The sequence below is a fragment of the Ictalurus punctatus genome, chromosome 24, assembly GCF_001660625.3.
Source record: "Ictalurus punctatus breed USDA103 chromosome 24, Coco_2.0, whole genome shotgun sequence".
Lineage (NCBI taxonomy): Eukaryota > Metazoa > Chordata > Actinopteri > Siluriformes > Ictaluridae > Ictalurus > Ictalurus punctatus.
In genome coordinates this window covers 10,723,649-10,751,624 of record NC_030439.2, presented here as the reverse complement: position 1 = coordinate 10,751,624, position 27,976 = coordinate 10,723,649, and the positions used below count along the sequence as shown (strand labels likewise).

General features: G+C 38.8%; 2 protein-coding genes and 1 long non-coding RNA gene across 5 annotated transcripts in view; 2 read left to right on the top strand and 1 right to left on the bottom strand.

Annotated features, from left to right (window-relative positions):
- LOC108256892 (uncharacterized) overlaps window positions 1–6,342 on the top strand; it is a 47,746-nt gene extending 41,404 nt beyond the window's left edge. For all 3 annotated transcript variants that reach the window (XR_006980953.2, XR_008393377.1, XR_006980954.2), the window contains 2 exons: window positions 3,821–3,894; window positions 5,615–6,342. This is a non-coding gene — a long non-coding RNA (uncharacterized LOC108256892). The remainder of the gene's footprint in view (window positions 1–3,820; window positions 3,895–5,614) is intronic.
- Window positions 6,343–11,673: 5,331 nt separating this feature from the next.
- On the top strand, window positions 11,674–16,287 carry sync (syncoilin, intermediate filament protein). Its single transcript, XM_017455060.3, has 5 exons — window positions 11,674–11,820; window positions 13,016–13,773; window positions 15,065–15,487; window positions 15,646–15,770; window positions 15,856–16,287. The coding sequence occupies exons 2-5, from the start codon at window positions 13,030–13,032 to the stop codon at window positions 15,911–15,913; spliced, it is 1,350 nt and encodes a 449-aa protein (XP_017310549.2). The 5' UTR covers window positions 11,674–11,820; window positions 13,016–13,029; the 3' UTR covers window positions 15,914–16,287.
- A 237-nt stretch (window positions 16,288–16,524) lies between these two features.
- rbbp4 (retinoblastoma binding protein 4) lies at window positions 16,525–27,882 on the bottom strand. Its single transcript, XM_017455062.3, has 13 exons — window positions 27,707–27,882; window positions 27,149–27,433; window positions 26,363–26,510; window positions 24,294–24,439; window positions 24,023–24,196; window positions 22,351–22,466; window positions 22,072–22,232; window positions 19,019–19,145; window positions 18,774–18,851; window positions 18,613–18,689; window positions 18,452–18,509; window positions 18,199–18,309; window positions 16,525–17,195 (listed from the first exon to the last, which is right to left on the bottom strand). The coding sequence occupies exons 2-13, from the start codon at window positions 27,162–27,164 to the stop codon at window positions 17,133–17,135; spliced, it is 1,275 nt and encodes a 424-aa protein (XP_017310551.1). The 5' UTR covers window positions 27,165–27,433; window positions 27,707–27,882; the 3' UTR covers window positions 16,525–17,132.
- Window positions 27,883–27,976: the final 94 nt, after the last annotated feature.

Below are 27,976 nucleotides of genomic sequence, written 5' to 3'. Positions count from 1 at the left end.
CTTCTGCTGTTGTAGCCCATCTGCCTCAAGATTTGATGTGCTGTTTGTTCTGAGATGCTTTTCTGCTCACCACAGTTGTAAAGAGTTGTTATTTGAGTTAATGTAGACTTCCTGTCAGTTCGAATCAGTCTAGCTATTCTCCTCTGACCTCCCTTATCAACAAGGCATTTCCACCCACAGAACTGATACTCACTGGATGTGTTTATGTTTCCACCACTGAGTGCTGGAGGCATTATCCTTTCAGGTTATCTGTCTGTCTGTCAGTGTGTCTGTCTGAGATGCCTGTTAATGCAATATCTCGAGAATGACTGCTCGAAAGTTTGTAGGATTTATTCAGAATTATGATAATAACCAGCAGATGGTAACACTTTACAATAAAGGTACACAAATATGTATTAATTGATCATCATTTAAGCATTAGTTCACTCATTAATATATGCTTATGTGTGTACCCTTATTGTAAAGTGTTACCCAGCAGATGTACTGAATAGATTTTTTCTTCTTCAATAGTTTGCTTCCAGTTTGTCATACAAATAAGTTATTTACATGTTCATGTTTAGGAACTCAAGGCTCACTTTTTGGCACTATTTGGTAAGATTTTTGCCCTTGGTCTGTTTGGGTGTCCATCTGTCAGTCTGTTTGTCCAGGATTTGAGATTCTTCCTAGCACAATATCTCAAGAACGAGTGATTGAATGTTTGTGGGATTTTTATGGACTTATCATTGTAACCAGCGGATGAACTGAATAGATTTTGGAATTGACCAAATAAGGCCAATGTCACACAAAGGTCAAATGTGCAAAATAGTTTTCCTTCAGTAGCTTCCTTCCTGTTTGAATTATGTTTGAAGGTTATTTCTGGCATAGAAATTAGTAACAAGAGCGGCTAGACTTGAGGAGGAGGCTTTCTTGTCGATGTCGTTGGTGTTGATTTCTACATTTGTTTTTCACATCATTCCGTGTAAACTCTAGAGACTGTTGTGTATTAAACTACACAAGCAATTTCTGAAATACTCAAACCAGCAACCATTCCACAGTCAAAGTCACTGAGATAACATCTTCCCCATTATGATGTTTGATATATGGCTTTATGCATTGCACTGCTGCCACACTATTGGCTGATTCACTAATTGCAGGAATGTGCAAGTGTACAGGTGTTCCTAATAAAGTGGACAGTGAGTGAAACCTACAGACTATAATTTCAGACTACAACTCCACTGCTCACACACCCAAGAGAGACAGTGATCAGTGCTGAGGCAACAAGCAGGAAATCCCATGTGCCAGCAGGACTAAGCCCCCCTTTCCCACTCCTCATTATCCCACTGCTCCTCTCTTTGTCCTCTGCATACTGGATTTCCGTCTGCACCATCGGGTTGCTCTGCTGATAACACACACACACACACACACACACACACACACACACCCAGATAGAGAGAGAGAGAGAATTGTACCACATATACGTAATTAGCAAACACACACTTCTATTAGATAAAAGAATAGCTAGCAAAGCTGTCTATCTTTGGTGCACATCACACAGACATGAGCTCACATTTGTGCATCTCTCACACCCACTTTAAACTACTGTGTCTCAGTGTTTGATGCAGCCATAGTCTCACTGCAACATCAATACACTGTCTGTACTAAGTAAGTAAGTCATATCAGCCATATTCAATTTTTCAGTTAATTTCTTTCTTGCACACTTCCAGGGTTAAAAGTAGGAATACTATTAGCTTTTGGTCCATTATGAGACATATCATTTATACATTTTTGCACTTTATGCCCTTCAAAAAGCCAGAGGTGAAGGCACAAATAAGATTAAGTCCTATTATTTCATTAGCTTCCTAACCATTTCTATTTAATTCATTCCTATTAATTCATTAGCGTCCTACCCAATTCTGAACCATCAGTAACATCAGAGTAAATTTCACATTTTACAATTTCACATTCTGTTAAAAATGATCATTTCTACTTGTTTAATACTTCTCAAATGTCCATCAACAAAAACCTATAGCTCTGATTTAAAGTCTGCCACAGGGGACAGGATGTTTCCCAAAAAAATCTACAGACCTGTTTCTACACTGTCAGATTACTTGGCCAGGTTTGATTTGAAGGATTTCACCTTTCCTTTTAGAGGTAAATAAAATCCCTTTGTTGTCAGTGCGGCCTTAGAGATACACACACACACCCATGCTTGCCATAATATGCTTGGATAAAAAATGGATACAAATTCTGTATTTCTGTGAGAGCAAACACAATTGAAGATCACCATAACCAAAAGTGGTGTTTTAATAAATGCAACATACAAGTGAATAAACAGAAAATCATCTGTGGACAAATAACTAGTTTAGGTAGGTTTCTTATACAAGCATATGCATCTGGGATAATCATTTTAATTATTGATTTTAATCATAATTGCTGATGTACTGGTCTAAAGTTTGTTGGTTATTTATTCCTGTCTTATTCAGAGAGAAAAATCTGTTTCGTATTAGCGTATACTGCTAAACAAAATCTCTCATTTGATAGGCCATTTAGAAGGCCTACTGTTATATATTTTCTTTAATACTTAACCAGATAATTAGCTCATTATAAATTAATTATAGATCAGTTTTGTTACCTTCAATTATTTAGTCGGTTAACATTCTGTGCTAGGTAGCTAACATAACATTATAGATAATTTCCTCGCTAGCATGCAAGTCCTCACTCTTAGATATAGCTTCAAGATCAAATCTGACATTTTGGTTACTGTCATGTCTTCTACATGTGAGCGTGATATTAAAAATAAACATGGGAGTATTCACTTACCCAATAGATTTGTGATGTCTCCACACCTGATAATAATTTTTCCACACTTTATATAATGAATAGACAACAAAAATATAATTCAGAGAGGAATCACAATATTATTGAAGGATTATTAATGATAAATACTAAACAGAAAAATTTAATTGGGGGCATAAATTCATGAGGTATATGAGGAGAAGGAGATGTAATAATATATAAAACATATCTTTGAAAGTTTTTCTGGAAAAAGCAGCAATTAGCAAGTGGAAAAAGGTTAAATGAATCACAGTCTCTCTCTCTCTCTCTCTCTCTCTCTCTCTCTCTCTCACTCACACCCACACACACTCACACACACACAAACACACACACACATTTGTTTTTAGTTTCTTTTACTGTGAGCAGACTTTTGAGAGATCAGACATACAGTCTGCTTCATTATTCCTTCATTCAGTTCTCTGTTTAGAGGAATAGGCACATGTCCAGGCCTGGTGATGACCTTCTATATCTCTCTTTCTCTCTCTCTCTCTCTCTCTCTCTCTCTCTCTCTCTCTCTCTCTCTGTCTCTCTCTCTCTCTCTCTCTCTCTCTCTCTCTCTCTCTCTCTCTCTCTCTCTCTCTCTCTCTCTCTCTCTCTCGGGCCTCGCCATCCCCGGGGCACACTGAGAGGCTGAATGTCCTGGAATTCCTCCACCTTGCTCCATTTGCACCACACAAAGGACCGGACAAAATGTTTGTGTCCGTTTTTCTTCCACATCCCTGAAACTGTGGAGCTGAACCAGTGGGTGTTTTGTTTTAGGTTAGAGACATGTTTGCGCTGCTTCCTTTTCTAGACAGTTTAATTATTGCCTGCACTAAGAGAGCCTGAACACATTTACTCATTGTAGTCTGATATATACAGTATGTTTTACTGGTGCTGTACAGTATGTGCAATCCTCATGCTGAACTGAGTGTCTAAAAGTATTCAGGCTCCATTGGGTGATGTGGTTATTCAGGACATTAATGCTCATGTGGACATTGTTTTGTTTTTGTCTTTTTCCATGTAGACCTTTATTTCTGGATCTCTGCTCAGGAACGCTGCTGGCCTAAACCTACACTGACCTTGCTCACTGGAAAAATGGTCTGGTCTTTCCTTTGTCTGTAACATGTCACAATATATCAATTTATAATGGAATATTTGTAGAATGGAAATAATTTACAATAGGCAGAGACACAGAAGAGCAAACATTTAATATTTTTTTTAACTCATCCCTGTGAGTTTATATATATTGCAAGACTTAAAATTTTGAGGATTTGTAGGTCCATGATGGGTCAGATCTAACTAGTACAGTCAAGCAGAAATAAATAGTTCTACTCTATGTTGAATGGTGTTTCACTCCTCTTTCTGTTACTGTTCTGTGGTTATGACATCACAGTAAATGGTAGGAATGTGTATTTGAACCATTGTTGCATTTTTCCCCATCACAGTGCTAATGAATAATAGACTAGCCAGTCAATTGTTGTGCGGTATTGTGAAAAACATAGGGAATCTCTTTGCTTTCAGTCAGTGAAAGTTTGTGAACCCTAATAAATATGACCCAAAACACATCATCAGATTTTCACACAAGTCCTAAATGTAGACAAAGAGAACTCCATTAAACAAATGAGACAAAAATATTATACTTGGTCATTTATTTGTTGAGGAAAATGTTCAAATATTACATCTCTTGTATGTAAGTGTGACAAAAGTATGTGAAACTCTAGTATTAGCAGTTAATTTGAAGGTGAAATTAGAGTCAGGTGTTTTCAATCAATGGTATTACAATCAGGTGTGAGTGAGCGCCCTGTTTTATTTAAATAACAGTTCTGGAAGCCAGATTCTCAGATGTTAATAGAAGTTTCACAGTTGTATGTGGATCAGATGAAAGTGGTAGCTTGGAACAGCACTGTGTTATCACGCATTTGTTGTCTGGTTTGTGTAATGTTGATGATCTGTTCATTGAAGGCACCAAGGTATTTGTATGTTTGTTTGTAGTAAGATGGACTATAAATAAGGATCATGGACTTTGTTGTTGCAAATTTTTTCCAAAAGTTAAAGATTAATAAGTTTCAAAGTCAAGTACTTACATCAGATCAGCTTGTGGATGAAGAAAAACACAAAGAACCACGAGTGAGAAAAGGAAGGGTACAATTTATTGTCCACCACACGAGATCCACACAGTGAGACGTCCCAAACAGATCTGGAAAAAAAAACTCCCGTTACGGGGCTCCCTTATATACATTGGAAACACCCCTGGTTTGCCTAAATACCAATACATTTGATTTCTGAGTGATTTCCACACCATAAAGTCTGAATTTTAGTTTTTTTTCCAAAACTATTATGTTTGATTTTCTGAAACTTTCAACAACCATTGTTTCTGATATTCTGATACTTCTGAAAACTATTATAGTTGATTTTCTGGAATTTTCGAAAACCATTATGTTTGAGATTTAAGGTTTTTTTTTTCTTACTTTTTAAGTTTGCCCTTTTTCTAGTTCCTCTTTTTTAAAAACTACTTCTGCTTATTATGGCATTTTGATCTGACCATCACTGATTGAGGACCTTAGCTGTCTTTGTACTTTTCTTCTCCATCATGGGTAAGTGTATGTTTTTCTTTATTTGTCAATAGTATATGTTTAGTATGATTCTTAAACTGTAAATGACTGTTTATTCACTGTAGTTTATTCTATATGTTCTCTGTCTGTGTGTGTATGTGTGTGCTTCCCTTTTCTGTTGAGGCTATGTAATGCCTGATTTAGAAGGGCCTTCTTTTTATGAGGTAAAGAGTATAGTATAACTTTGTTCTTTTTTTCCCTTACAGCTGCACGACTTAGGCCTAGACCTGAACGCTCGCTATCAACTAGCACATCTTACTGCTGATCCGTCTCTCCTGAGTGACATCCCACAAGATGAGTCCAGTGTTCCTGGTCTCCCTCATTCTCAATAAATTTTCATTCTCCACATTTGGTGCCCTTGTGTTTTATTTCTATCATAAATTTTATCCAACGTTCTCTCCTCTGAGGCTTTCCAAGCATCACATCACTAATTTAGTGGATATCTGTGAATAAACTGATTCTGGCGTACTCACTGGCCATCTTCGGTTAATTGCCTGATAGAAACTTTTACATACCCATAGTGTCGGCAGTCGTACTCACCAATTGTCGGGCTGCTAGTCGCGACTACTTCTATAATGCTGCTGTTGGGGTGATCCTTAAGGAGTGTTCGGAGGGAGGGCCGGTGAGAGAGACTCCAAAGCCATTCTTCTAGGCGCCTCGAAGTAAATGAGTAACTGAAGTATGGGGCGTAAGGCTCCGTTTTTCCAGGCCGGAGCTACATAGAAATACCTGCTCATGTGGTTATGTGGGTTAATGCGGCTAATATTATAGTGGTGTTAGCTGCTGGTTTTGATCACACTGGTTAAATGCTGATTGCTTATATTTTACCTTCTACCTGTTAACTATGTATACTTAAAATTTTGCCTGTTTTTCCCTAGAGGTGCCTTCTTTTTATGAGGAAAAGAGTATAGTATGACTTTGTTCTTTTTTTCCCTTACAGCTGCACGACTTAGGCCTAGACACTCCCTAGCACATCTTACTGCTGATCCGTCTCTCCTGAGTGACATCCCACAAGCTGAGTCCAGTGTTCCTGGTCTCCCTCATTCTCAATAAATTCTCATTCTCCACATTTGGTGCCCTTGTGTTTTATTTCTATCATAAATTTTATCCAACAACTTTATATTTTTGGTATCTTCATGGCCATCAGTGCAGGCAGTAACATGGTGCAGAGCAGCAAGGGTGTAAAAAAAAAAAAAAAGTTGAGTTTGAATAAATACATTACTAAGAGGTGTAGTTAGGAATGCTACCGCAATATATCTAATCAAATCACCTCTTCTCATTCCCTAAGAAAGAACCCAGTATTAGCAGTGACATGAGATTTTCATATGATGACATGATTAGAGTACACTTACAGATCATTTATTGATTTTTCAAAAATTCTAAAACTTACAGCATATGCTATGTCTAATCTGAAATCTATATTCTAAATCCTAAAATTTATAGCCAATACATAGGATTATCTTTTCTCATTCTCCACCTAAAACATGCTGACCTGAATTAAATATGGAGAGACATGTAGTAACTGATGGTCTTTTACCATCATCCTTCATGCCCTTATTCACTGTGAACATTAACGGTGACACGATTCCAAAAACCCTTATTTACCAGGCAGCTGACTGAAAGACAAGGATAGGTTTGATTGTTGTCATCTGCCTCAAAGGCTTCATTATCACTGTCATCATTATTGAGGTGACATTGTTGCAGGGAGTGTCTGAAACAATCGGGTTAACTAGAAACCTGTTCTAGGACCCAGGGACAAGATGTTAACTCAAGATTTCTTTCCAGTGAAAGTTACGCTTACCAGATAAAACCATATATAGTGATTAAGTAAAGCACTGAACCTGGTGTGTCCCTAACTTGTTATAATTTATCATAATTTATTCCATCATTTACATCACAATTACCAGACAAGTGTTCTAATATATGTGCCTTAGAGATGGTTATAAACAATCAAGTTTACAAGACAATTTGTAGAAAACAGATGAACTCGATGTGATTTCTGAGAAATGAATGTGACCTTCATCATGAGACACATAACTCAAATACAGGGATGAAAAGTAACAAACTACACGCACTCTCGTTACAATACTTGTACATGGTTCACTGTAACTTCAAATTTTTTTAGATGAATTAATAATAGTACTTTTACTTGAGTTTTTAAAAAATAATAATAATAAAACATACAACTGTGCTACATTTAGTTTTGCTCATCATTAATCATGTATTTTATCCAGGATGTCATTTGAAAAATAACATTTACTTCAAAGGAAACAATGTGATAATGATCTGCAGATTACCCAAGGAGGCATCAGCATTTCACATACAACCTAGGGCAGTTTGGGGTGGCTGTAGCTCAGACGGTAGAGCAGGTTGTCTACTAATTGCAGCTTCAGTGGTTCGATCCCTAGCCTACATGTCTCCACATGCCAAAGTGTCCTTTGAATCCCAAGTTGCCCCTGATGGCATGCTAGCACCTTGCATGGCTGTGTGTGTGATTAAGAAACAATATAAAGTTCTTAGAACCACTAAGGTTGATTTACCATTTAACCTGCAATAACATACACAGGCTACAGGTGAGTCATTATCTGAGTGAGCTACACTAACTATCCAGATCTTTGGATGTAATACATCTGTATTAAGAAATAATTTTGGTGTTTGGTAGTTATTGTCTATTGTGTTGATTATTTGCTGATACACCCTATAGGTAACAGTCAGGTTAATGTGTAAGGGGCATCTTTACTAGGTAGCTAATTATGTAGCTGGAAACATGCTCACTTGATTAGTTAACATAATTGTTCAAAAAATGCATTTCTCAGGTATAGAACATTTTTTGTTTAGTTGTATCAATTGTAGACGTAAAAAAAAAAAAAGTACAGTAGCAGTACTTTAGCTCAAGTTTAAAATGATACAAATAACAAATGTTGCAATAAAGGAAGATACAGTTCTGTAATAAAATGAACCCATTTTGAACCTTTAATTTTTTTCTGTCTGTTTTGTCAAATTCAAATGAAACCCACTGAACCTTCACTCAACACAGGTTTATTATACAGCTGCAGTGCTGCTGCATTCCAGAGAGGTTTTCTTCAACCTGTGTTTCAAAGGAGAAAGAGAAATAATGAGACAAATGGGAGGGAGAGAGAGAGAGAGCTTACAGACTCACACAGACACACAGATTGGTGTGGATGTAAAGAGGATGAGGAGAAAGGGAAAAGCTACCCAGCCCAATTCAGGAGGAGTGAGAGAGTCTTTGAGAGCACCGAGAGATCTGCAGTGTAAGAGAGCACCCTTCTGAAACAAATGTACATTCCTGAGGAATTCACAGGTCCTTATGGCTCAATCTGCATGGATGAGAGCTTGAGAGGGCAGAGAGTGGGGGACTGGGATTTTTTCACATTGCTACATAGCCTTCACTGTGTGCTCAGGTTTGGGATGTGCAATGAAAAGAGAAACTAAGCGCCTCTCGGTGGTCATAAAAGAAAAGCACAGTTTGACCAAAGGATTAAAATGTGAAAGGAAATGAATCAAAGATGAGACACTGGGGTTTCATTTTACAAAAACTATTAATATTCTTAAATATAAGACATCTTTGTACGTATCTTATAGAATGAAAATGACATATTAAGGGATTAATAACGGTCTAACGTGTAAAATAACTGCAGAATGACAGTTAATAGCAGCTTAACAATTCTAACACCAAATGTTAATGCTAACGCTAAACTAAACTTCATTAAAAAACAATAAAATTGAATATTGAATCAATCAATTGCACGTTATAATAATAATAATTATTATTGTTGTTGTTGTTGATTTATATTATACGTGTAATTAAAGATTTTTTTTTTGACCCAGCCCGTAGCCGCACTATATTAGTAAATTAATAAAATCTAGTGACACATATAATAATAGCATTAAAATACAATAAACAAACAAAGAAACACTTAAATTACTGTCTTGGGTAAAGAGAAGCTGAGCAGCACCTCTTTGTGGTCATAATGCTGAAACACACCACTGGGAACCCTGGGAATTTAGTTTGCAGGAAAGCCCCTGGAAGCCAGTGATCTTTTCCATTTGCTCATGTACACCTGTTTGACACTTATATGACTTCTATGCACTTCTATGTAAGTTATGTGTACTTTCATACATCATTTCTCTTAACATTTTTTCTTACAATACATTTCATTAGATTTCACGAAATACACTACCACTCAAAGGTTTGGGCACACGAGAATGGATGACAAAGAAATGAACACAAACAAAATGATTTGCCAGCAAAGGTTCTTCTAAGTGATCAGCTTTATCCTATGATTTTCTATCCTGATGGGAGTGCTGTTTTCTAGGAAGACCTTTCCCATGCACAGGGTATTAGGGCTTCCTCAATGGTGTGATGAATATGAAAACAATGTAAATATACTCACTCAGATCACAACCCAATTGAATGCTTATGGGAGAATTACGGGATGTGTTCATCACCACCATTGTCAAAAGACCAGTCTTTTGGAAGAATGATGTTTATCAATCCAGTTTAGTTCCAGAGATTTGTACAATTCCAAGCAGGATTGAAAGCTGTTCTGGTGACTCATGCTGGTCCAACAACGTACTGAGACACTTGTTTTTTCCTTTAACTTGTCACCCATTTTGTACATTTCATTGTCTTAAAGAAATGTTAAAGACGAGGCTTGAAATTGCATCTAAGACAAATATAAATAGTGAAGTAAATGCCGGTGTATACATTTATTTCTGAATTAAACCTTATTAATGATAATTTTCCCAAGCAAGTCATTTAGATTCAGAAATTAGGAGAAGCACTGAGGGCTCAGTCTATTTTGTGACCTTTAAGAAAAGCCTCCTGGGTGAAGCTCCCTCATGAAGCTGGTTGAGAAGATGTATAATTTGTGCAAAGGTTCATTAAGGATTTACAGTACGTATAAATTCCATCTGTGTATTTCATAGTATTACTGTCTATTATTATTTCTTTAAATAATTTTTAATAAAAAATAAAACCCTTCTATGTGCAGACATGTCCAACATCAACCAGTAGTATACATATAGACTTTCATTAAATAAAAGTAAAAATATTTTGTTTATTATTTTTTGTTCATTTTATTGTGTTTAAACGCAAAAATTGCATAATTGGGTATACATATTACCAAGGCTAATGCTGCATTTATTTATTCATTTATTTTGAGTTCCTTGTCTACTCTACGGTCATTATCACTAATCAGAATAATGACCAGGAAACCTCTCTCAAGAGATCACAGGCTGATCCATATAATCTAATTCTTTGCTCAGTTTTGAAATAAAACAGGCCAGAGAAAATCATATTATAACAGAGTTATGCATTATATGTCACATACTGCATGCATAGTAAATTGCTGCTGAACTAAAAGTTCATTCAACCATTAAGAGGTATTTTAATGCGTATTCATGATATTAATTAATGATTATTGATATTGTTGTGAAATGTTTATCCTATACTCATTTTATTTTGATTTCTGTCTAATCCTGGAAATTGCAGTGCTTAAATGACTTGTGTTTCCTACATATAAAAGTAAATCATATGGTACACGATTTACTTTTATATATCAAGTGAACAGAGAAACAAAGTAACAAAGTATCCTTTTCTGTCTTCTGACAGGCCGTGTAAAGTACAGTGTATATTTAGAGTAGTTGTGGCATAGAACAGGTATGGAGGGAATTCAGAACCGTTACTCTTGCTACAAGACATACACTTTGTCTTCATGGGTCCTCCCTCCTCAGGTTACCTCTCTGTTTTGCGATAGATTTCAGTTAGCTTCAGTTATGTTTGATGATAGCCAGGCATTTAGGCCATGTTGTAGTCTAGGTCACCGTTTAGGATTATTCAAGAGTCAAGTCAAAGGCTCGTCAGTGAAGCTTACTTCACATTAACAGAGGTAGCAGAAGACCTTGATGTAGTAGTTGGTACAACAGTATGATGTTTTGAACACAGCCACAGATTTGCAGCCAGCTCTTCCTTTGTTTTTCCCCGGACATCGTAGTGTCACATTTATCTGACTGCCCTTTTGCAAATCCCATTTGATACTCCTGCTTTGTCATGAACAATACACTTTAAATTGGTTGCTGACATTTATTTACATAAAATGCTCTTTCTGGAGCCTCATTGGTTCATGTCAGCTGGTCAGCTCCCAGTGGACCTCTTTGTACATGCTCAGATTAATATGTTTGCTCTATGTTTAACTAGCTCATATTTCGTCCCTCCTACTGTTTATTCATAAATGTAAACAGAGCCTACGTTGCCTGGGTGACTCGGCAGTCTGGGAGAAAGAAACCAGATGTCCTGTGTCTCTCCCTTACTTTCTGAGTTCTACTGGCTCTTTCTCACTACTTGAATCTTGCTCTGAGACTGTGGGGGGAAAGAAACTTAATGACTGTGGTGAGTACCTGACATGTTAGCTTATTTTATACAAAATACATTTGAATGAATCTAGGTCACTGTAGTATATAAGTAATTGTGTAGCACTGACACAGTGTAGTTACAATCGTGCAAGAGCTTAACGCTTGACCTTTTAAGGATCTGAATGAAAGTTTGGCCAATTTCAAGCTAGGACAAATTTGCTCAAGCAAATGTTATTACTGCAAATCTGTTTGATATGTTGTTGATGCACCAGGGAAGAAACAGACAATGGAAAAATTAAATGTACATTTCGGATGTTCCTCGTAATAAAGTGATCATGGGCGGTTGTTTGTGGTGGACGTTTTGCAAGTGTGCCGCTTGTGGAATGTGCAATGCCTGTGTCCATGGCTGGCAGCTGCTCTTTCTGAGGTCCCACTGAGTCCGCTGTTGTACCTACTGACCCCATATACCAGGGATGTGTTCTCTTGGACCATTTAGGGTATCATATCAGTAATATCACATTTTCTCCCAAGGGAACACATGGAAAAGAGTGCAGCCATATACCCTAAAGCTGGAATAGAGGTTCAAGCGTGTGTCACTGGGCTATATGGGCCATACCGATGAGAACTTCAGCATGCATCATCTGTAAAGATGCATCACCTCCCAAATAAATGGATGTATATTGTTATAATGGACCACATATAACAGTATGTAAAATAGCTAAAATTACATTTAAAATAATTTGAAAGATTTTCATCTGAGCTTTGCTCAGTACTGCATTTATGTCTGTAGGCTTATCATCAATCAGCTGTTCATTAGGCTTGTGCAGCTGCTGCTAAATGACCCACATGCCTCTCAGAGCTTAGATTCCCCTCAGCCTTATGTCCTTATCCATGTACTCACAATCCATCCAAACATTAATGTTGTTCAACAAGATCTCTCTCATCACTGAGAACCAAGCAGGAATGGTTGCTAAGGGAACAAGTCAAAAACAAGTCTTCTCATAACAAGTTCAACACATCTCACATGTTTCTTTGGATAATTAATAGCGCTAAGCTTTGTAATGGGATTCTACTTGGGGAAACCCTCTGTTGTAAGGTTCTACAAAAAAGTTCCTAAAGGGACAGACCAAAAATCTGTTTAGGATTAACTTTTATTTAAGAATGTACCTGTATGTAAATGTCTAAATTATGATATAGCCTATAATTCAGCACAAAAAAAAAATTATCCACAGGTAATAAACTGAACATGGCTGAAGAAGACATTTACTTGGAGGAACCCTGTGGGTCTCTGTCCGAGCTCAAGGAAAAGCACGAACCATTATTTATTCAGGAAGATGAAGAAGAATACTTTGAAGATTGCTTGGAAGAGATCGAGGCTGCCCTTGCTCTTCCTGATGATTCCATGACCTATTCACAAAAATGTCAGGAAACTTTGAATGCTGAATTTAATGTACTTATGAGACAGATGCTGGTACAGTTAGAGGAATTTGAAGCCACCCATGAGACCAAATCTACTCTACCGGCTTTCTTCGACGAAAGAGAGAACATTTTGGTAACAAATTGCTTCAAGGATAGTGGCGATTATGAAGACTATATTTCAGACACAGCAGAATCTATGGCAGTATTCGAGCCCGAAGACATCACCGTTGAAACAGGACCAGAACTGTCTGCACCCATGGAACTAAAGGAGCTGGGGACAACATTTGAGAGCTGCATTGAGGAGGTGAGACGACTGGAGCACAGGAAAGAAGAGCTGGTGCAGGAACTTCTGGAGCTGGAGAAGCCCATGGAGGAGGACACTCATGCCTTAAGAAGTGAGCTGGAGGAGGCCCAGAAGCTCCTGTCTAAGGCCAAGCTGCAGAGACAGAATCTACTGGACGAGATGCGACTCTTCAAGAGACGCTTGTTTGTTGCTGCCAGAGATTGTGCACAGAGCCAGATGACCTTGGTCATACAGCAGAAAGAAGTGGAGCAGCTGAATGAAGAACAGGTAAATGCTATATATGTTTTAAATGTTTATATACATAAATATGTGTGTGTATATATATATGTATGTATGTATGTATGTATGTATGTATGTATGTATGTATATAATATATACACAAACACACACACACACACACACACACACACACACACACACACACACACACACACACAACCGATCAGCCATTACATTCAAACCATTGACAGGTTGATGTTGATATTTCTGTAAAGCTGCTTTGAGACAATGTCTATTGTAAAAAGCGCTATACAAATAAAATTGAATAGGTGTAGAGTGAATAACATTGATTCTCATTTCAATGGCACCTGTCTAGGGGTGGGATATATTAGGCAGCAAAAAAAAGTCGATTTCATTTCTCAAAGTTGATGTGTTGGAAGCAGGAAAAATGAATAAGTATGAGGATCTGAGTGACTTTGACAAGGGCCACATTGTGATCGATTGACGACTTGTTCAGAGAATCTCCAGGTCAGGTGCTGTAGTGCAAGGAAGGACAACCAGTGAACCGGTGACAGGCTAATGGGCATCCATGGATCATTGAAGCGTGTGGGGATCAAAGGCTATCCCATCTGGTCTGATCCCACAAAAGAGCTACTGTAGCACAAATTGCTGAAAAAGTTAATGCTGGCTGAACACACAGGCATCCCGGTTTGCTGTGTATGGGGCTGCGTAGCTGGCCTGGTCTGATAAATCATGTGTTCTTTTATATCATGTGGATGGCCAGGTGCATCTGCATTGCTTATACGGGGAAGGGACGGCATCAGATCTCAATCTGACTGAGCATCTGTGGGATGTGCCAGACAAAAAAGTCTGATCTATGGGATCTGCTGCAAACGTTTTTGGTGCCAGATTTCACAGCACACCTTCAGAGGTCTCGTGGAGTCCATACCTTGACGGGTCAGCTGTGTTTATGGTACAAGGGGGACATGCACAATATTAGGCAGGTGGTTTTAATGTTATGGAAAATGTTTAAGGGTTGCAGATTTCACTTATATTCTCCAAGGGTTTAACTTTCAAATGGGGTTCTACTTGGAAACCTTTTTCGACGGGAAATATTTTGTTGTATGCTTCTACATAGAATCTTTCAGATTGGCTCCTCATAGGGACAAACCAAAAAACCCTTTAGAGTGCTAGAAGGATTTTTAAGTGCCTAGTATAGTATGCAATTGCACTTAAATATTGATGCACTCACCTAATACACATTTTTAAATATCCCATGCTCCCTATACATTTCATAGCAATTCACAATGTCTAATGCTGCATTGTCCTCTTCAATTAGGATGAGATGAAGGCCTTTTTTGAGAAGTTGATTGAAGTCATTAATCAGCTTAACTCTGAACACCAAAGCCAAGTGCAGGCCTTACAAAATCAGATGGACAACATGACCCAGGAATCCAGCAAGGACAAGACACACTCGTACCTGTCCCAAAGCAGACGTGCATCCCTCGACCTACAGCAGTACCTGCAGGGTGGAATCAAAGCACTGGAGGAGTGGTATGAACCCAGACTGGTGGCATTACTAAAGAGACGACAAAGCAGCGCTGATGCTTTAATAAAGTACAGGGAGCAGTGTCAAGATCTGAAAACACAGCTGGGGCCCCTGAAAGAGGAAGAGCAGAGGCTGGGATTAGAGAGGGCCCGACTGGAGGAGCGCATCTATCTGATGGAGAAGCAAAGAAAGGAAAATGTGGAGCAATACCGTGTATGTAACCGAGTCTATATACAACATTTCAAATAAGCCTACACTTTCGATATGTGTTGAGACAAATAGTTGAGTCATATAGCTCTCCTAAACCAACAGTTTAACTATAATTATCTTAAATTATAATGTGCTAAATGTACATGATTCCCCCCCACCAGGTAACAATAGACCACCTAGAGGAGAACAGCCGAGAACTGAAAACTGAACTTCGGATACAGATAAATAAGATAAAAGAGCTTGAAGAACTCAAGAACAGTCTGACCCAGCAGCTATACTTCTATAGGCAAGTGTTACCATCCATGTAAAAGACTTAATTCGCAAATTATAAGACAAATTACAAGATATATGTTGTATTTTTTATTATACAGAGAGAGCATAGAGGGACAACATCCACAGGAGACCCTAAAGATGGAAGAGAAAACCTGATCGCTAAAGACGAATATGCCCGAACACTGCACAGTTTAATATTAGTGGTAGAAATTCTTCTTGGTGTTTCTACAGTATGGTCTGATAGTTTAATTCTTAAATGTAAATAATCTCTCAGTGCACTGCCATAATTGTAACAGCATAAACATGCATGTGGGTGCCCTTTATAAATATTCCAAAGCAGGCAGAAGGTAATATGAAATGTACCAGCACCACTCAGCCTTTCTGCAATGTCACATCAGAAAGGAACGTGTGATGGAGACTGCCCAGATTTTTATCTGCCCACTTAAGCAGCTCAGAAGTCTCTAGATGTACCTGCAGTGTTGACAGGGATGTGAGTCAGAGTGGAGGAAATAAAGCTTTTATACACAACAGTCTGAGTGCTATTGACTTGTTTTTGTGACCGCAAATAAGACGAGTCACGAGAGAAAATGTACATATTAGGGCATGATGGTAAAACTCAGAACGTGCTGTCTGAATGACACTGAGCAGCTTTAGATAATCCTCAATAATAAGACAGCTGAAGCACTTTATTACGATCAGTATGAACATACTTAAATAAATCAAAAATGTTTGAGCCAACGGTATAATCATTATTATGGCTAAATCAGTTTGACGAAAACAGTTTATTCTCAATGTTCTGTACAACAGTGTGGACATAAAGAAAGACACTGAAAAACACAATGATTTTAGAATATTAAAGACAATAACATGACAGACCATTGTTGAGGAAAAAGTACAAAATTAAGAGTGCACAAGTCACCCTGTGGACCCATGGCAACATTTGATGAATGACTTGATTTTCAGCCGTGTAAAAATAAATCTAAAATTAAGTCACCTACTGAAGATACACCACAATTTGACCATGATAATTAAGCACGTGGGCCTAAGCATTTTTTGTTTTTACTTTTACATCCTTTTACCCAAGACAATCCCTTAGAACGTGAAGGCAATGGGAGAAACATTAAAAAAGGATCAGAGCTTTAATGTGCCGTATTAAAAATTAAGAGCAACCAATTTCTCTTAGAAAAATACACTTCATATTAAAGAGAAATACTTTGAGTCATTTTTTTCTCTTTCTCTCAAGAAAATGTCATTTTGAGTACATGAGAGTGGCTGAAGATGCGACTGATGCAGTTCACCACTTCAGAAAACAGGAAAGAGCATGGTCATGTGAGACAGTGGGATGTGGTGGAGGCTGAAAGTTCTACATTGTTCTTCATCCCTGGACCTCTGTGTCTGCTGCTCCTTCAGGGTCCTCATCGTTGTAGATGTTCTCCGCCTGTAGGGGGAAAAAAAAAGTGCAAAATGGAATCAGGGATTTCTCGTCTTTATATACGGACACGATCAAATCCTTATCACACACTGCACAGAACTTGATAGCACTATTCTTTCAAGGGAGTTCCCTGATCACAAAAAGATTACACGAGGCAACAGTAACAGCTTTTCACAGTTCCCCTGTACACACATATGCAAATGAATACATGCCAGCAGTGCATAGGCTTACACTCAGAATACACAGTGCATATTAATGTTAAAATTTAGGATGCCTCACTCTGATCACTGGATAACAATGTTAAAGAAAAGCTAAAGGCTTTTATGTTTTGGGGGCATTTTTGCTGGTATATTTTGGGTCCACTTTCTCACTTTAAGGGAAGTGTCACAGCAAATCAATTCAAAGTTTTTCTAACTGATCACCTTCATCCTATTTATCCTGATGGGAGTGCTCTCTGCTGTAATGGCCTCACCACCATCCACAGGGAACGTGAGCACATTCAATTGTTTGAGGAGTAAGAAAATTATGTGAAACATATCTTATGGCCTTCAGTCACCAGATTTTAACCCAAACCAACTGATTTTTTAAATATCATTCCACCACTACCAGAACACTAGTTAAGTACATTTTTGGAGAAGAATGTTTTTTTCATCTAGTACAGTTCCAGAATATCTGTGCCAAGGTGCACTGAAGCCATTGCCCCCCCCCCACAATCACTTCTGTATACATACTGAACTGATCTTGAAAAAAGGTAGGAATTTTAGCAACAGCAAGAAAGCATATATAGAGGCAACTGTTGGCCTAGGGAGATACCGTTTGTCCACCCCACCTGATGTGTACACACATGGAATTTGTAAAATAAACAGATGACCAAAATAGCACACAGTAATTAACTATTGGCCTGACTGTTTATTTTAACCATTGCATCATTTTGAGATATTGGTTTAGTTGGAAACCTTAACAGTGGACACATGTACACAAGCTTTCAAAACAGAGCATATTTACCCACCATCTGCCAGACTTGCATGATGTTGTCCTCAGACACAGAGCAGATCACCCACGGCTCATTGGGGTTCCAGGAGAAGTCAGAGATCTTCGCTGTGTGCCCACCATGGATGAACTGACAGGAGAAATAAATAAATAAATAATTCCATACATACATACATACATACATACATACATACATACACATAGATACATATACAATCTATGCAAGTCTGAATAACTAAATCGTAATCAATGATGCATTTGCAGCTTCTCACCAGCAATTCAGGAGGCCCATCTTCTGCATCTTCTGGTGACTGTTCCTCGCCAATTTTACTACACAAAAATAAGGATCAAAGCGATAGTGTGATGGATTACAGCAAACATCTTTGTGCTTCGAGGAATCAAGAATGGAGTGAAAATAAGTGAGGAAATTCACCTGAGGTCCCAAACATTGAGACGTCTGTCTGTTCCACTGGAGGCCAGGATGGTCTCGTTATGAGGTGACCACTGAACCTGTAGGCACATTGAAAGGTCAGGGAAATTTGCACTCAAGATTGAAGCAGCCGTTACAAGAGAATTTTAAGGCCGTTCACAAACCTGGAATATTTCGTCTTTGTGGGACTCAAATGAATGCAGCTTCAATTTAAGGTTCCTGAGGTCCCACAAGGCAACAGTCTATAAAGGAAAGACTTACGGTTTATGGTGGGATTTTTAAAAAACAAACAAACAAAAAAAAAAACAAAAAAAAAAACCCCTATTTAAGAATAACATCCATCAAAAAAATAAAAACAAACATTCTTTACATTTTGATCAGAGAAAGGCTCTTCCACTAACGTTCCTACCTTGTCAGCAGATCCAGTAGCCAGGATGAACTCACTGTAAGGATTGAACGAGAGGCAATTGACCTCTGCAGTGTGTGCATCCACTGCATGACTAGGCTTGGATGTGTTGTTGGAGCGTGTATCCCAACTGAGACAGAAAAATGAGGGTAAACGTGAATTCTCATAACCACTGACAATTTTTAAAAATAAAAAGGACTTTTTCAAAATCCCCATTTATTCCAGTTGTTCCAAGTAAAAAGACATTTTGCTGGGATTGCATAGCATTTGTACTTTACTCCGATTCACGCACAAGATCATGCTGAACACAGATTTTGGTTGTAACTTGGGGACAGATGCATTTACTCTAGTATAAGAGTTGGCTATAATGTCTTTCAGGCTTCTTTAAAATGAACTGTGCAAGTGCAACTGAATCTCTTAAGCGAGTCCTTGGTGCATTTATCTGTGGATAATTCTATCCAGATATATTTCTGATATTCAAGAGGCTTAAAAAAACTCTGGTTCCAGTGGGGTCCCCTGAATAAAATTATGCTGGTACAACCTCTGGCAATAATGATGGAATCACCACACTTTGAGGATGTTCACCCGGATTTTTTTATTTCGTAGCAAATAAACAAATCACAGATATGACAAAACAATTTTTGTTTAATAGCTGAACATTCTGGCTTCTTGAAACATACCTCAAACTAATTTCATTAAATTGTTTGAATGAAACGCCATATTTCTTTCCAGATCAATTAGAGGAAAAAATTATGGAATCACCCAAGGTTGAGGAGAAAATTATGGAATCACCAAAAAAAATAAAAAATCAATCCCAATTAGTACTTTGTTGCTCCTCCTCAGACATTTATGACAGCACATGGACTTCACTAACGAAAAATAATATTGTCCATCAAGCTGGTTCCAACTTTCTTGAACAGCGGTTAACGGATCAGCTTTGCAGTATGGAGCCTTGTCATGGACTAATTTTTTACATTTCCACCATAAATTTTAATCGGCTTGAGATCCGGACTGTTTGCTGGCCAGTGTACACTTGTGTATTGACTGTTGAGGTCTCCCCTGGTCCTTTACCTGACATGCAACACCATATCATAGATGAGTATGGAAATCTGATAGTCTTTTTCAGACAGTCATATTAATACGTTTCATTAGAACGGCACCAGACAAAACTTCAGCATCATCTCCTTGGCCAATGCAGATTCTTGATTCATCACTGAATATTACTTTCATCCAAAATCATCCACACTCCATGACTGTAACCTGGTTTTCTTCTGGTTAGGTGTTAGTGCTGAATTTTGTATGGCTTTTCTATCCATAAATTCCATTTCATTTAGCCGATTTCTTACACTTCTATTACAAACATCGACTCCTGTATCCCCCCATGTGTTTTGTTGTGCATTTTCTATTTTCAAGGCATATTGCTTTGAGTTTTCTACCCTGACGCTTTGACGTCTTCCTTGGTCTACCCGCATGGTTATCTTTTATAACGTTCCCATTTCGTTTATACTTGCACCAAATTTTAGACACAGCTGACTGGGAACAACCGACATCTGTTGCCACACTCAGTGTTGGATTTCCTTCTTGAAGGAGTTTTATAAGCCTTCCCATTGCTTCAACTGATTGACACTTGTTAGGGTTAACTGTCCAAGGTTAAGGTCTGTAAGCACGCTCTTGTAACTCTGCAGCTATCGGCACTTTGAATGTAATACTTTTTATTACCACATTCAAGACATTTCCCAAAATTTTTAAGACCTGCACGTCACTTCAATCATGCTACGCGATACATCAGCTGTAATGGGTTGTGTTCGTGCATATACATCCATTTCTGGGTTTAAGTAAACCATAGCAGGGTAAACTTCTATAGAGGGATATGGGAGACCAGAGCAAATATCCTTTTTGTATTACCATTTGCTCAAACAATGAAAGGAAAAGAAAAAAAAAATGCAGTATTTCCTTTCCATGACTTTCCAAGAGAGGAAAAAACAGAGATGGATTACAGCAGTAAGAAGAGAAAAAGATGTCACATTTACCATCACTCCCTCAGCAGCTGTTTTAAAAATCCCCTCGCAACAGTGTTTAACAGGTTTTTTTTTTTTGATTATTTAATGGCAGGGTAATGCAACAAGTAGTGTTATAAATGCACATAAATGTTTGTACAGAATAAAATATATAAATAAAAAATTACTATTTTGTAATATTAAATATTATTCAGTGCAATAGTAATAGTATATATTTTTTGCTATAATTATTACAGAAATTAATAATACATTTCTGACTTAATTCACTTTTATGCGTTAGGCTGTGTGGCTTTTATTCTGACGGAAAACCGCAGGAAGTCCTCTGTTTATTTGCAAATAGTATTTTTTTTAAACTCACTTCTCATTACCAATCAGGTGAAAGGCTGTAATCCTCCACCCATAAAAATGTTTGAGATTACGTTAAGGTAAAACCAAATTGAATCTAGCGCGTGTTGTGCCTAAATGCAGGTTATGAGTGACTCAAACTCACAGCACACACAGAGTTCATGTGGAGCGTCATTTATCGTGGACCGAGCTGCTCTAAAACACGGGTGAGCCGCACACACACTGAGTGAAACAGCAGCGAGCAAGAATAAAATCTAAATCTTGTTTACGGTGTCTGTCCGGTTGCATTTTTTAAATCTTTGAAACGTGAATTTAAGATATTTTAATGCTAATTAAGGCCTTAAAATAAAAACAACTGACATTTTAAGACTTTTTAAGGACCTGTGGAAACTGTAACTACAGACCAATTGGCATTTTTTAGACTTTTTGGTATTTGTTTTACACATGCAAATTACAAGGTGATTCCATAATTCTTTCCTCTGCCATTAATTAAACTAACTTCATTTAACTTGTCTGAGGTATGCTTCACAAAGTGAGAATGTTCAGCTATTAAACAAAAATTGTTTTATGCTCTATATGTGCTTTGTTTATTTGCTATGAAGTAAAAAACCTGGGTGAACATCCTCCAAGTGTGGTGATTCCATCATTTTTGCCAGGGGTTATAACTGCTCAAAAGAATCCAAGGTAACTTACATCATCAGCTTCTGGTCATCTGCTACTGATCCAAAGAGTGATTCATGCAGAAGATGCCAGGACACATCCTCCACCACAGCAGTGTGACCAGTGAAAATGGTCTTAGCATCAACTATCTTCCCTTCCTTGGGTACTGTGCTGATGTCCCACAAACAGATCGTCTTAGAAAACAAAACAGGAAAATATAAGCCCATCACGAGGTGTACAGATTTTACCATACCGTGATCTGACCAACAGTATATTCAACTGTGATATGATAACACGAATTATGCATCTTACATGATCATCAGAGGCACTGAGCAGGCAGCCACTTAAGTTGGGGTTCCAGGACAGACCATAGCCCTCTTTCTGATGTCCTCTCAATCGCAGGTCAGGAGTGCATTCCCCAGAGGGGTCTACAGAGAACAGGCAGCAGAGAATACACACACACACACACACACACACACACACACACACACACACACACACACACACACACACACACACACACACACACACACACACAAAGGCTATGACAGATTTCACAAAGCTCGATGAGCCACAATGGTGGGTTTAAGATTCTCTGGCAGAAAAAAGTGACATTGCAAGCTACTTGTGGAATAACAGCTCAATAACATGAGCTGTACCGTGTTGTTTTTCCACTGCACAGATCCAGCTCACTACTGTGAGCGAGCGCAATGCACACCAAACAGTATGCCTAAACAGTAAGTGACGCCAATGGCGGGTGAAGTGGCCTACTATTTAGCAGTATGCAGTTTAAGATGCTGCAACTAGCCCACTAGCTCTTGATAAAACAGTGTGGTATGGTGTGGTGTTTATTTTGATCTCCAGTCTTTGAAAAAAAAAATAATAGTTGGTCATAAACTACAACACCCAATCTAAAATCAACACCAGAGAATAAAAAGACAAAGATTGGCTAGTAAAGAGCTTGAATCGCTTACTAAACTGAGCTTAACATTCAAAAACACGGAGAAAGGTTACATGTTTACTTGTTACAAATACACTATAAAGTCCACAACAACTCAGTTCTCTTTTATATTCTAATAGACTTATTCACACTATCCTGGTTGCTGGCTCTTTCATGCCTAAAGGTGGGGCATGTCAATATTTCATATACCTGAGTTGGAGTATGATGCACACATAGAAGTTTCCCATCAAAATACGCTCAGTAATGCTCACGCTCAGGAACACTATATACAGAATATCAATTTTCAATAAAAAAAATTGCTACACTGAAGACTTGACATACAACATAATAGAGCTGCAAGAACTTACCGATAATAATCGATTATGAAAATCATTATTGATTAGTTGGTCTGTGCACAACACAGACCAACGTACATAGTCTGAAATTTATATTTGTAACACTCGGTTTGTGGATTTTATTTTAAATATGTGAAAAAATAATACTTTTAGAGTAATACAGTTAGATTTATATAGCGCTTTTCTAGACGCTCAAAGCGTTTTACATATTACTTTTACATATTTTCGATTACGAAAATAATAGTTAATTGCAGCCCTACAACACAATAAAAGTTTTGAGACACAAAATTCATGTCACTACAGCAATATGGGAGACACCTGAAAAGCATCCCTTTTCTGCTTTCTCAGCTAAAGCATTCAGACCAAAACAAGAATGAAATATCTTGATTCTACGCCAACTCTCAAACATCCAGTGACCTCACATTTAAACACAAGACTTGCACAAGAAAGGAAAAAAAAAACAAAAAAAAACGGAAAGGCCACATACCTACATAAATTAAATTGTACTCTAAAGTAAGATTAAGAATATCTACAAAAATGTCATTTTTAGTATAATCAGCATAAAGACAAGAGACTTGTATAAAAAGCTCTAAATCACCCATTTTTGTTCCACTAGCACTTTAACAGACTTTGGGGTTAGAAATGAATTGGTTATTCTACACAATCGCCACTGAAAAGGTGTTCATACCTGGTTTGGATGGGTGTTTGGTGTAATCAAAGACCAGCACATCACTGGTTGGCGTCTTGGTAGCAATGATGCAGGGGTTCTGAGGCATGTAGCGAGCCCGGTTCACTTCTCCTTCATGGTTAATCTTAATCTCAATCTCAATCTTGCCACTTACTGATCCGAAGCCACCAAACTCTGAAAGCAAACAGGACACTCTTCATAGACAACTTGCACACCCATGCTTATATCAAATACCTAACATCTTATCACCAGATTACACAAACACTCTTACCCCCTTTCTCACTGTCGTAATGCGAGGCATCGAACTGGGCATCATCATTGGGCAGCTGAACACTGGCAATGACCAGGTGGTTTTGCTCATCGGAGGTGTGGGTGCCGAGGACCAGCCGGTGGACACTGTAATCTTTCCCCTCAGGCCTGCAAAGCACAGGACAACAAATCTTTTCTTAATTCTATAGCAGATGCAACAAAGAACAAAACTTTAAAGTAATGCTGCTCAGAAGAAGTAGAAAAAAAAAGTCGCCCCGCTTCACTGTAATTCTTAAGGTATGTTAAGAAAATGTTACACATAATTTACACAGGCCATGATGTGACAGAAGAAAAAAAAAATTTATACAGAGAACATGAATTTCTACTGCTGTATCCACACTGGTCAGAGACTTTTACTCATCTACTTTCGGTTTTGCCAAACTGCTAATATTATTCGGTCTGTAACGAAAGTCATGTAAAGAAATGTTTGAGCAAGTTAACAAAAATGTCCTGGTGATGATAAAAGCTAATTACTGCAGTCTGTTCTCTATTGCCACACTAAATATCGGCCAGCAACAGCTATCAAAACACACACACACACACACACACACGTCTTCACAAAACAAAGCTTAGGTATGTGCAAAGATAAATCAAACACACAGTAAACATTTAAAGCATCAGTATTTGATAATTGAAATCACTACTCGGGTATCTGTTATGCTCTACGGCCACGTAAAGTCTGAAAAAAAGAAAAGAAAGATCTATACTGACGTTAGTCTGAACACAAACAGCTACTAACAAATTGTCAGTCCAATGAGTTTCACTTCTACACCCTGTGACAGAACAATCGCAAAGTTTGGTTTTTAACTGACACCAGAGCGCACGCTGTTACTGCATGCCCGAGATATACTGAGCTGAACTTCAGTGATGCTTTTGCTGCGTGTTTAATATTTTTATGCATCATTATTTTATATATTACATCTGACAAACACACACGTGCCACTACAGACAATATTAATTATCCCTCGTCCAACCGAATGCCTGCCCATTTCCATTAATGGTCTTGGTTTTCCCCAGGGGGAATAAAGAGAACACATGCTGCTTGTGGCAAACACTGATATTTAAAAGGACAATACAAATGTCAATGTCTGTTGTTCGTTCCTTTGTTAATTAACAATAACTGGTAATTGAGAAACTGAAAGCACTTTAAATCATACCATAATAAATATCGATGCTATGAATTTAAAACTGTACAGTGATTAACTTTTGGCCATCCAGACGACTAATACCAGCTAAATGTAACTAATAAAGTTAGGTGTCTGTGGTGTGTGGGTTTTAAAACAGTATTCTTAACTTTTTCAGTGGCTATGTTTCATACTCTGGTATTTTGCTATTCGTCACATGAAAAAGATCTAAAGTTTGAGATGAACCTGAGCTTCAGACGGGAGTGTGCTGAAGCACCTCGTGGCGCCAGGTACGGGAGTGTGCTGAAGCACCTCGTGGCGCCAGGTACGGGAGTGTGCTGAAGCACCTCGTGGCGCCAGGTACGGGAGTGTGCTGAAGCACCTCGTGGCGCCAGGTACGGGAGTGTGCTGAAGCACCTCGTGGCGCCAGGTACGGGAGTGTGCTGAAGCACCTCGTGGCGCCAGGTACGGGAGTGTGCTGAAGCACCTCGTGGCGCCAGGTACGGGAGTGTGCTGAAGCACCTCGTGGCGCCAGGTACGGGAGTGTGCTGAAGCACCTCGTGGCGCCAGGTACGGGAGTGTGCTGAAGCACCTCGTGGCGCCAGGTACGGGAGTGTGCTGAAGCACCTCGTGGCGCCAGGTACGGGAGTGTGCTGAAGCACCTCGTGGCGCCAGGTACGGGAGTGTGCTGAAGCACCTCGTGGCGCCAGGTACGGGAGTGTGCTGAAGCACCTCGTGGCGCCAGGTACGGGAGTGTGCTGAAGCACCTCGTGGCGCCAGGTACGGGAGTGTGCTGAAGCACCTCGTGGCGCCAGGTACGAGAGTGTGCTCAAGTACCTGGTGGCGTCAGGTACGAGAGTGGGCTGGAGCACCTGGAGATGCCAGGTACGAGAGTGGGCTGAAGTACCTGGTGACATCAGGGAGCCACTGTGCTGTGAGACTGGGCCACTCGAGCGCATGGGTCATCACCAGGTCGTAGAGGAAAGGTGTGTTTTTCTTCCATATCTTGTACTCTTCATTGATCACCCTCTCCTCAACTGCATCATCAAAAGCAGCTGCAACACAAACAATGGAAAAGTTAGCAAGCCACATGTGAACTATCAAACTTTCAACTCAGCCACACACACACACACCTAAACACTCCATCCATATCTCTACATCAACTCTTCAGAGACAGCTTTAAAGCTTGATGAATCGAATTTCTAAAGACAGCGTAAACACACAGCTCTACAATGAACTCCAATACAAATACTCATCTCTAATAATTCATTTGGACAGAAACACAAGCTGTTAAGCAATTTGCAACCATGATTTAATTTACAACTTATTCTTATAAGAAATAAACCTAGCTGAGACTAGCATGCTAATTCATTCAAATAGCTGCCGCCTACCACCGGCACCGAGCCACATCCTCCAGGCCAACCTGTCAACTATTTACAGGAGTATAACTTTCATTTCCGGCCCAATTCGAAGTGCATCACACTACAGTTTACTCCTGCAAATGAAGTTCTTTATAAAAAGTTACAAACACTGAAGCCATATTGTGAGCTATTAATATGGCGGGACGCGCGCGGCCTGTATTGATTCGCAAATGGCTAACAATTAGCAGCATTAGCTCAGGAAGTAAGCAGCTGAATAAATCTCTCAGAATATAAAACAAACCATTCATACCGTCTGCTTAAACAGCGCTTACCTTCTTTATCAGCCATGCTGAGTCAGTCAGTCGTAATTACACACCTACAGTCCAATAACCGATAAAAATCAACGGAGACTCCACATTGACGAGTGCAGGATGCTCTTTGTCTTGCGCTGCCGTGCACGTTCGCGCCAACTACAGCCGGAACCGCAAAAATGTCCGCCAATCAGAGAACAGTAGTCGGGACACGCTGTCCACCAATCAGAGAGCAGCAGCCGGGACAGCACGCTCTCCACCAATCAGAGAGCATCATCCGGAACAGCGTGCTCTCTTTATGATATTCTGGGAAGTAGTGATGCGAAGTTCGGATCATTTTACTGACTCGGATCTTTGAATCTCGTTCAGCAAAAAGAACGGATTTCTTTTCGAGTCATTTCGTTAATTTCAGCAGAATATAATTAAAATGTTACATGTTAAATTCCCCGACACATCTAGTACTTAATAAACTACAAAATAAACTATAGGCTAATGCAATAAGGCCGAATTATGAGAAACAGAAATTATTAATTAATAGCTTATCATTAGGTCTTCAGGCTATGCAGTCTGTTGGTTCACCTCATGGTCCGAGTCGTTGTTTCTTTTGTCACGTCACATTTGTCACGTCTGTTCCCCGGAAACAGATATGATTAGTACACGTCTCGAGTCTTCGGGTTCGGGTCGTTCGTTTATACCGTTTCCTGAATGGGATGGTGCATTGTCTATGCGGTGGTGACCGGAAGAACGAACCACTCGAACCTGAAGACTCCAGACGTGAACTAATCATTTCGGTTTCTGGTACAGAACCTATGGGGGATGTTGCTGCGCATGCGCGGTCAAAAATGAACG

Coding starts and splice junctions, on each gene's coding strand:
- sync (XM_017455060.3), top strand. CDS start 13,030: ATGGCTGAAGAAGACATTTACTTGGAGGAACCCTGTGGGTCTCTGTCC. Junction 15,488..15,645: donor AAAATGTGGAGCAATACCGT/GTATGTAACCGA, acceptor CCCCCCCACCAG/GTAACAATAGACCACCTAGA. Junction 15,771..15,855: donor CAGCAGCTATACTTCTATAG/GCAAGTGTTACC, acceptor TTTATTATACAG/AGAGAGCATAGAGGGACAAC.
- rbbp4 (XM_017455062.3), bottom strand. Junction 18,510..18,612: donor CTCAATGTTTGGGACCTCAG/GTGAATTTCCTC, acceptor ATTTTTGTGTAG/TAAAATTGGCGAGGAACAGT. Junction 17,196..18,198: donor TCATGCAAGTCTGGCAGATG/GTGGGTAAATAT, acceptor TTCCCCCTACAG/GCGGAGAACATCTACAACGA.